This window comes from Anopheles aquasalis, chromosome 2 (assembly GCF_943734665.1).
Source record: "Anopheles aquasalis chromosome 2, idAnoAquaMG_Q_19, whole genome shotgun sequence".
Lineage (NCBI taxonomy): Eukaryota > Metazoa > Arthropoda > Insecta > Diptera > Culicidae > Anopheles > Anopheles aquasalis.
The window spans coordinates 42,042,501-42,052,291 of NC_064877.1; the positions used below are offsets into that span (position 1 = coordinate 42,042,501).

Genomic DNA, 9,791 nt, shown 5'->3' on the forward strand with positions numbered 1-9,791 from the left:
CCTACTTTTGCTTCCTTAATTGGTGGTGGCGGCGCCGGCGGCGACGAGCGTCGTTGTTTAACAATGGGGCCATATTTTTTATTCTATATCCCCACTCGGCATTGAAAAGCGAAAAACCGGATAAAATGATGGAGGATTCAGGTACAATCTCCTCTGGTACTCGCGTCGTCACCTCATGTTTGTTCCATACACGTCACGTCACGTGTGAAAACGGATACTGTACGCATTACTCGCTGCATCGCATTGAACGGTGGTTTTGCGCTCTGTGAAACCAGAGTGTTTTGCCAATGTTTTATCACGCATATGTTGTTTGACGGTTGGATTGGTCCTTTTTTATTTTCCTTTTCCCGTTTGTGGTGGGATATCATCTTCCAACACCACATCGATACGGGACAGAGTTATCATTTAATTAACTCCCGAACCACAGCTCTCGTGAGGTTGTGTTTTATGTAATAAACTCACCTGCTTGTTCTCACTCCATCCTCGTAGGCAATTGATTGTTTGTTGAGGTTCGATAAAGGATTTACAAAACCAACAAGGATCGGTTTGAACACATTTAACTCGGGGGACAGTATAGTGAGAAGCGAAGCAAATGATTTGTAAAGCAATAATCGAACTGTTGTCGTTCGATGCGAGGGGTTACAAGTGCAGTACTGAGTTTTTTTTTATTCAACTTAAGTCCGTTTTCAATTCACTATTAACGCCTTCAAATGTTTTAAAGTTTTAAAAACAAATCACAAAGATTATCACGATGTAGAAATCATGAATGTTGTCACTTGAGTTTTGTTTTTAATGATTTATCGAATGGATTGCTTCTATAAACGTTGCAAATAATAACCATGAACGCACAACAATTCAGAGTTAAAAAAGTAACAAATGAATGCTGAAACCGCGGTTCACACAATAGACTTTATTTTTTTTTGCAGAATTCAATTCTAAAAATAGATAATGACATTCTTATGCTATGCTGTTGCCACATCAAATTTTACATGAGACTGTAGTTACTATTTATGTATAGTATGCGGTTATGATGAAGGTTTGCACTAAGTTATGATGCTGATGAGAGAGTATGATAACAGATCAGTTGGCAACAAAAGATACAGGAATGTACCCCCAGTTCAGTCCAATTGTTGGTCAACGAATATGATTGTTAATATGTTATTTGCATGAAACAAACAGTGTAGCTATCGCGCTATGCTCCACAGAAAAACACGGACACATTAAAGGAAGCTATTGACATCTGAAGGACTGTAAAGTGTGTTGCTGAACATAAAATAGGGCAGAAGGGGATACGTCGCGATAGGTTCCCAAAATACCAAACGATCGGACTCCAGGCTTTTCGCGGATAGAAATGGCGAATGTTCGATTGTTGGTCACGGCGATTGCATCGGTTCCTTATACGCACCATACACCCACTTTTTCATTCCACTTAGTAGTTTCGCTTTGCACGTGATCCAACCAAGCGCTTCCCCTCCCTTATGCCGGATTCACTTCACCATTAGATATTCCTGCTAAGGATACTAACACTCTTTTCTGCTCCATCTTCTTTCCCGCTTTTTCTATCTATTGGGTTTATCCTTCCTTTTCTACTTCCATCACTTCTACTTCTACTCCTATCTCGTCTTGACACATTCACCATGAACCAACCAACCAACCAACCCCATCATCCAGGATGAAGCCTCCTATTTGCACGCACAGCATGCGTCCGCGGCACTGGGGCAGGGTGACGTTTATCATACACCCAACAATCTGGCCCATGCTGTTCGCGTACTGCCCGCCACGGTAAGCAATGGCCATCAGAGAGTGTGTTTGCGTTGTGTGTGTTGCGTTTTGTTCTTTTTTCCTTTTTTTTTGGGTTCTGTCATACCTTGTCCATCTCGCAGAGTAACTTGTAGCGTCCCTTCAGTACTTTGCATCCCTTTTGCTCATGCTACCTTCCCAATACTGCTTAGTATAACCTGTGCTCACGGCTAGCATTTCGTAGCGCCGAGAAAAGTCCTTCCGAGAGTACTAATCGAACGCATTTTTCCTTGCAGATGAACTGGCTGGTGGAGAACTACGAAACGGCCGACGGCGTAAGCTTGCCACGCTCGACACTCTACAATCACTACATGTGGCACTGCAACGAGAACAAACTGGACGCGGTCAATGCGGCCAGCTTCGGCAAATTGATACGGAACGTGTTCAGCGGTCTGCGCACGCGACGATTGGGTACGCGTGGCAACAGCAAGTACCACTACTATGGCATTCGTATCAAACCGACGTCACCGCTGGTGAACGCCATGGACTGCAAGCCACAACTCTCGGGCCAGCTGATCGGTGGACACCAGCAGCAACTGGGCAATGGGCACGGCTGTGGTGGAGGTAGCAATCACGGTGGCAACATGAATACCGGCAACAATGGTATGAATGTACACGGTGGTGGTGTTGTCGGTGGCAATGGGGCCGGCAATGGGCTGCAAAGCAATGGCTCAATGACCGGCGTTGGAGGCACTGGTGGTGGCCATGGTGGCGGTGGCAGCGGTGGTGGTTTAGCTCATCACCAGGGCGCTGCTGGCGGTCACGGTATGTCAATGGGCCACGGTGGACGTGGCCATAAGAAGAACAGTTTCAAGGCGGAAATGCCAGAATCCTGCGCACAGGTGAGTGCTCGTTGGTTTTGTTCTTGTGCATCCACTGGCACATAACTAATATAAACGCTTGTTCTTGTCCCATCACAGTATCTGGGCGATCCGAGCAGTGCCATACCCCAGTTTCCGATCATCGATATGATCCATCCGCTGGCTGACGACATTACGCTGGAGGACGTGGATACGTTGCGCTCGATCTATCGTGAGCACTGTGAAGCGTTTCTCGATGCCATCCTAAACCTCGACTTCAATATGATCGAGTCGCTGTGGCGCGAGTTTTGGCGCGCCGAAAACAACAACAACAATGGGGACGAATGCGAGGAGGAGAAGTATCTCAGCAAGCAGAAGCTGTACCTGCTGACCCAGTGCGAACCGGTGCAGGAGTTCGTGAAGGACGTCGATTTCAAGTTCTACCAGAATATGGTCGATGTGCTCATCCCGGACGTGCTGCGACCGATCCCGACCGGACTGACCCAAGCCATACGCAACTTTGCGAAGAATCTGGAGAGCTGGCTGACGTCGGCGATGAGCGGGTGCCCGGAACCGATCATGGCAATCAAGCTGTCGGCGGTGTCGGCCTTCGGTCAGACGCTGCGTCGCTACACGTCCCTCAATCATCTCGCGCAGGCCGCCAGGGCCGTGCTGCAGAACGGCCAGCAAATCGCGCAAATGCTCAGCGATCTGAATCGCGTCGACTTCCGCAACGTGCAGGAGCAGGCCTCCTGGATCTGCCAGTGTGATACGGCGATTGTGCAACGACTGGAGAACGACTTTAAGGCGGCCCTGCAGCAACAGAACACACTGGAGGAGTGGGCCGGCTGGTTGCAGAACGTCGTGGACGATGCGCTCCAGGATTACCGTGGCAAACCGAGCTTTGTCAATGCGGCCCGCCAGTTCCTGCTCAAGTGGAGCTTCTACAGCTCGATGGTGATCCGCGATCTGACGCTGCGGTCGGCCGGTAGCTTTGGTAGCTTCCATTTGATACGGTTGCTGTACGATGAGTATATGTTCTTCATCATTGAGCATAAAGTCGCCAAGGCCACCAATACCACACCGATCGCTGTCATGGGACAGGTGAGAGAACGGTTGCTGCGGCAAATTAATCGCGATCACCCATATACTAACAGTAGTTTTTTTTTCTTTCGCTTTGCACTTATAGCAGAAGGTAAGCCCTGTAAGGCCGGTACATGATGAGCTGGACAGCATGCTCTACAACAGCGAATATGGGATAGTGAACGTAAAGCTCGAACCGAGCGCCAAGCGAATGCGCAGTTAGTCGCCCAACGACTACGGGGCTACATACGACGACAGCAACGAAATCGGTGACGACGATGACAATTGTGACGCCGCTTTCTCGATGGCAGATTGAAGCATTCCTTGGATTCATGGTAGATGCGATGTAGGAAGAGAGATGCGGATGTTTACTGCGTCTCTCTGTTGTTTTTCTCTGATGCTAAGTAGCGACGGATCCCACTGCTGCCAGATGATCATACTATCGGCTGGCCCAGGAGCCTGCCTCGGAGTTAGCTTCAGACGTAACAGCCTCGGAGCAGTATTGTTGCAAAAGGTTTCTCACTTGTGGCCACCACTATTTTGGGACAAGGGGACGAGAGGGAAGGGGAAAAGAACGCCACTGTTTCTTTACAAGTCTAATCCTGGCACGTCCAAACATTAATAGTAGTTAAGGAATGGAATCGGCGTGTGTGTTTGTGTGCGTGTGCTGCATGATCGATACGCACCCAGAGCAGCCGCTCTTTTGTTTTTGTTCCCGTCTAGTTTTTGTTTTGTCGTTGGTATGTGCGGGTACATCCTTTTACCGTTCTGAATACTTGCCTCACGGTACATCATATAAATATATACATATATGGATATGTATCTATAGAGCTGTAAATATATAATGCTCTCGGACCGGTGTTTCAGCCCTGTTCGGCAGGCAGGTGCTCGTACCGTTTGTTTTCACTAATGCGGGTTTCAGTAAATTCCGATTGCATTATTTATTATCTTTTACCCACGGCAGTGGAGGTGTTGCAACAGTAGTGTGTTTTAGTTTCAACGAAGCACGTTGATCGCGCCGTGATTTTGCGAATGTTTCGTTTTGTTATCATACCTCTTTCATACCTAAACCGCCTAGCCCGATAGCGAACGATCGCGAAGTGCACCAAATGAGGCACAATTCTAGGCAAACGAGGCATGTGACATACGTAGAAGCGGATGGGAAGGATTGTATAATTTATTTATTTTTACCTAGTAGCACCAGTAGCCCGTCCCGTGGTGCCCGCGAGCGAATCGTACTTGACAGGGTCAGCACCCAACCCACCCTGCCAGCCCAATCGGGCCACTGGCAAGGCACAGGGTAACGGCTGAGTAGTAGAGTAGCAAATGTATTTATTTATAAGGCAGACAGCACACTTGCATGCCACCAGCAACCTACGAAGCTTAACGATGAAGAAGCCGTATTTACGGCTAGCTCACACTAGCCGTTGGGGAACTTGTAACTAATGACAGCAGGAGTAGCAGGTGATTATGAGATGATGAGTTATGTATGTGCCTGTCTCGTGATCGATATCATCAGTACCAGTAACCTTTAGCTCGTAATGGTAGAACCCCGAACCGCACAGGACGCACGGATTTACTCGTTTAAGGGCTGCATCGTTTGCTATTTGTCCTGGAATGAACCTGCCCTGCGGTACCATCAAATCCTAGAACTCACGCGGCCGTAGATATGCCATAGTTGGATGATTTTGGTTTTTACAAATCATGACGACGCAGCCAAGTCAGCTCAACAACGCTTAGTCTTAGTGGGAGGGAATAGTAGAAGGATAGGTGAACCTTTAGGGCTAGAAGAGGTTTCGCGCATAAGTGTTGCTCCAAAGAACCACACTGCTGACCATGCACACGCGTAAAAGGCGACGCACGGGTATCCTTTCAAACGATCCCCTGCGTGATCGTGCGTGTGAACGTGCGCTGGTGTGAATGTGTTGTTTGCTGATCGTGAGCCAGAATGCCTCCGCATGGATGGGCCACGAGAGAACCCCCGTGCGCAATGGTTTAGCTCTGTCTTATCGAACAACCACAACCTTATCATCTAGTCGCATCAACCCAAAAATCAAAATAAAACACAGCCACGCATACGCACAAGCACGTACGCACGCACGTACGCACGCTTGGAAACAACCATTTTCTTTATAAGTCATTAGTCATAACGATGTATCACCAAAAATTATATTCCGCTAGAGACTAGCAGTGTGTTACTTTGGTAGGTTAATTTCCTCCTCTCCTGCACCCCTCACTTCATTCCTCTTTCTTTTCCCATTTATTTCGCTTTCCTACCACACCTTATTGATGCAATTTAGAAACCAAACACATTGCACGACATGACCGATCAATCGATCGGTGGAAGGACAGGGCGATTCAATCGTCGAGCCCAAAAATGTAAAAAAGAATAGCGGACGGAGAGAGCAGATGCTAAGAAGGGAATGTAAGGTATGTAGTGTAGTAAGGCAAAAACACGAGATGCAATTTATATTTATTCGTAACGCGATAACAGGTGATAGGAGATGGCGCGTGCCGCTAATCAAACCACAGATATCGTCCGTATGTGTTGGAAGGTCATCGGAAGTTCTCGGAAAATCCGGATACAGGGATCTTTCGCACTGTCTACTGCAATTGGCTTTTTAGTTTGAAATGATGCGCGTTCGAATGATTCCGCTTCAGTTGATTTGGAAAGGAAAGGATCAAAAGATGGGTCCTCGGCAGAGCGCCAGAGTGGTGGTGGCAGATGAATTGCTGTACAAAAAAAAAAACAACGAGCTCCGGTAGCGTGCGCGCCCTTTCGGTACTAAATGAGTGAAACTAATAAAAATGAAAATGTGACACAATGCACTCAAGCATTCGGTTCATTTTATCCAGTGTTTATTGATCTTTATTCATTGAATTCACCAATTATGGATCGTGAGTTCGAATGAGTAATCGAAATATCTTCTTTAAGAAACAAACACTACCCTTTGGCGCTGCGGAATTGTACGCTTCTTCCTTGGTATCCCTTCTTTTCGCTCTATAGCAGCACAATGCTTCGTAGTTACCTCACTAACCGTTACCAGTTTGTTTTTCCTGTATACTGGATGACACTGCCTTATACCGTTACTATCCTTTTACTGTCCTTTTCATAATGGCCCGTCGTCGCTAACCGATTGCATAGCACGCTGGGTCAACTGAATCAGTTTTCTCATTTAATTCGTAAAAAACACCTACTTTTATTGACGATTTTTTTTTATTAACTTTCAAATTGGCTAAATTATAAATAGATTTTTACACTTTACTGGCATATAATGAGAAAGCTATTTAGCTTCACTTCAACTTTCCCCCCCAAAAAAGGAACACCGCTAAGCGGCGACGATGCGTGCTGTGATGTGGCTTGCTGCGACCAGCGCAGTGTCAGCTCTGCACCACCAACAGGTGCACCGTGTTGGCATGGCGACGTAGGGTGGCCTTGTGCTTAAACTGGGACCAACAGTCGGGACACTGATACGGGAAGTCCTTCGCGTGTACCCGTATATGGTCAGCCCAGAGCTCCCGATCGGTAAAGCATTCGCTACACACCCGGCACCGGTAGCGGCTGAAGGCGAAACAGCTGCGACTACGCACGTGCCGCGCCAGGGATGGTGCATGCTGGAACTGAGCCATACAATTGGGGCAGTGATGCTGCCGGTTGGCAGCGTGCGCCCGCTTACCGTGCTCCGCCAAGGCCTCTAGCCGGCGAAAAGATTTGGGACAGTAGCGACAGCGGTGAAGCATCGGCTTGCCAGCGCCAGGGCTTCCCGTTGCAAGCGTCCCTGCGCCTACTTTGCCCGTTCGACGGTTTAGCTGGTTTACGATGGATTTGGTTTTAAAGGACGCTCCATCGCCGCTGCTGCTACTACCATCGTCGCTGGCACCAGCAACTTGGATGAGATCATTGACCTGCTTGCTGCGCGTACGAAAATGGTAAAAATCCTCAACCGCCTGCAAGCAACGGTCGCAGATGGCACAATCGGCGTCGCCGATGGCGTGAAGCTAAAAATAAAAGCAAAACAACTGCAATGCAAAAAACAGGACAAACAAACGGAACCATAATGCGCGCGATTCACTTTCTCAAGGTGAACCTGTAACAACGGCCGTTAGCACGCCCCCACCCACGAGTATTGGACGAGTGTGCTCGTTTCGATTGTAAGCACGGTGTCATCGTCACTGCCTACCTTGATGTTGATGCATTCGTAGATCTTCTCCACCAGCGGGTTGCACAACTGGCCACCATCATTACCTTCAGCGATATTCGGCACCTTACTCGAGCTAAACAGGCCTCGCAGATTTTGCTTCCCCAGACAAAGGCGACAGTAAGTAGCGGGACCATCCGTGGGGCTGCGAAAGGGGTTGGGGTGATAGGTTAAATAAAAAAAACCCAACCGCAAGTCGAATGAAACGAGTTCAATGCGATAACGCACCACCCATCATCACTTACATTTCCATCGCTCCTCCTATATGCTCAGCGGGTAAGACCTACGATAACACCAACCACAAAGGAAACACTATGGCCCTGTGTGTTTCTCCGCGGTTCTACAGAGAACTCGTTCCTATTTCACAAGTTGCGCGGTGTGTAGAGTCAGATGTTTTCTCGGTACTGCGACCGTTACTTTGTTTAACAACAAGCCGGCCCTCGCGACTTGCCCAACAACGCACCAATACCACCATAATCAGCTGAGCGAGAAAGAGATGGCACTACAAAATTGGGTGGTGTATTTTTGGTAATAAATTTTAAAAAAAGGTTTGATCAAATGAACAAGATAAAGTTCAATCTTATCGAAACAGATGTTTTTTTGATTCAACAATCCCAATTATGAACTCTAAACATTCATCAGTTTACTATTAAAAATCATTTCCAGTTAGTACTTTTACTAAACTAAAAAATGTATTAAAAAATCTAAATGTTTTCCCAACTTTTGTATGGATTGCTATCAATTACGCAAACTGCCGCTTACTATCAATTCCTAGAAGCAACCCTCTTTTGTCAGCAACCCCTTTCAGTATCCGCCGTAAATGTTTGTTTACGTTTTTGGTCGCACGATTTAACGCAAAACCAACATCCCCCGCTCAAAGCAACCTGTGGACCCACGATGGCCGATCAACGGCGACGTGTCTTGGATCTTTACAAAAGGGTAACGACACTTTATAAGAAAAAATCCGCCGGCAGGCAGACATCCAGCTGAAGTAAACTATCGGATCCCATTCCCCTTTCAGCTCCAGTATATGGGTCGCGAGTATCCGGGAGGGCCTGAGAAATTTCGGCAGCGTTGCTACAACGCCTTTAAGCGCCAGAGCACCGAAACGAATCCGTACAAGATCCAGAAGGCCATCGATCTGGGCGAGTACGTTGTGAAAGAGATCGAAGCACTCTACAGCCTGCGAAAATACCGGGCCATGAAGCGCCGATATTACGATGAGAAATGATGAAAAGCTGGCCCGGTCAGAGCGTAGGGAGGGGTGAATATTGTCCATTCCCTGGAAGGAGAGCGATGGAGCTGCGTGCAGGTACCTTTATATCTATTATTCAATTTAATGCACTGAAAGTGCCTTCATAAAATATAGTTACTTTAACTAAATCAGCAGATTAGTGTGATCATTCGGTAGGCCCTGGTCTGGTGTTCCGGCGTTCATCGTCGTCGCTAGCTAGTTGGACTTTGGACGGCCAGCTGTAGCATAGCGGGAGTGAATCCGAAACATCTTAATTGAGCGACCGTTGTGACACCTTCCAACTACGGTGGATCGTTTTCTTTCAACGTACCGTTCCTTCTTGTGCCTTTTGCTTTCCTGCAAGAACAAAAAGGAGATAATGATAGTTTTTAACAGAAACTTTGCCAAAAACGCAACCTACGACTCCTAATTACGTAATGATAGTTGTTCTTTCGAAGGTGAAATCGTGTATCGCATTGCTGCTATTACAAAAAAATTGCACCTTTCTTCTTTTTCATCATTCTTTTTATTTATTTTTTTCTTTTGTAATTGGTTTTGTCGTTTTATGTGCCTTTTTTTTTGTTCAATTCAAATATCAAGGTAATTATTTTTGATACAAAAATGTAAAGTTCGCCTCATGAGCAAGTTGTGTCCTTAAGCTTAACGAACGGTCGG

General features: G+C 47.0%; 3 protein-coding genes across 8 annotated transcripts in view; 2 read left to right on the forward strand and 1 right to left on the reverse strand.

The window, feature by feature from the left end:
• Positions 1–5,302, forward strand: part of LOC126569529 (DNA-binding protein RFX2) — a 27,625-nt gene extending 22,323 nt beyond the window's left edge. For 2 of the 4 annotated variants that reach the window (XM_050226682.1, XM_050226683.1), the window contains exons 7-10: positions 1,672–1,782; positions 2,037–2,642; positions 2,721–3,704; positions 3,790–5,302. In XM_050226682.1, the coding sequence (XP_050082639.1) occupies positions 1,672–1,782; positions 2,037–2,642; positions 2,721–3,704; positions 3,790–3,906 (1,818 nt within the window). In that variant the 3' untranslated portion in view covers positions 3,907–5,302. The remainder of the gene's footprint in view (positions 1–1,671; positions 1,783–2,036; positions 2,643–2,720; positions 3,705–3,789) is intronic. The other 2 variants (XM_050226685.1, XM_050226686.1) reach the window with 2 other exon arrangements.
• A 1,710-nt stretch (positions 5,303–7,012) lies between these two features.
• LOC126569536 (zinc finger and SCAN domain-containing protein 20-like) lies at positions 7,013–8,353 on the reverse strand. The gene is made up of 3 exons (XM_050226706.1): positions 8,128–8,353; positions 7,865–8,027; positions 7,013–7,682 (listed from the first exon to the last, which is right to left on the reverse strand). The coding sequence occupies exons 1-3, from the start codon at positions 8,133–8,135 to the stop codon at positions 7,065–7,067; spliced, it is 789 nt and encodes a 262-aa protein (XP_050082663.1). The 5' UTR covers positions 8,136–8,353; the 3' UTR covers positions 7,013–7,064.
• LOC126569541 (LYR motif-containing protein 5A) lies at positions 7,886–9,389 on the forward strand. Of its 3 annotated transcripts, none has more exons than XR_007607801.1 (4): positions 7,886–8,002; positions 8,691–8,821; positions 8,904–9,194; positions 9,278–9,389. XR_007607801.1 is itself a non-coding variant. In XM_050226711.1 (3 exons), exons 2-3 carry the CDS (start codon positions 8,780–8,782, stop codon positions 9,111–9,113), a joined length of 252 nt encoding a protein of 83 aa, XP_050082668.1. In that variant the 5' UTR covers positions 7,886–8,002; positions 8,691–8,779; the 3' UTR covers positions 9,114–9,268. The 3 variants fall into 3 exon arrangements, 1 of the variants encoding a protein (XP_050082668.1); XR_007607802.1 differs by having other exon boundaries at positions 7,906–8,002; positions 8,678–8,821; XM_050226711.1 differs by lacking the exon at positions 9,278–9,389 and having other exon boundaries at positions 8,904–9,268.
• Positions 9,390–9,791: the final 402 nt, after the last annotated feature.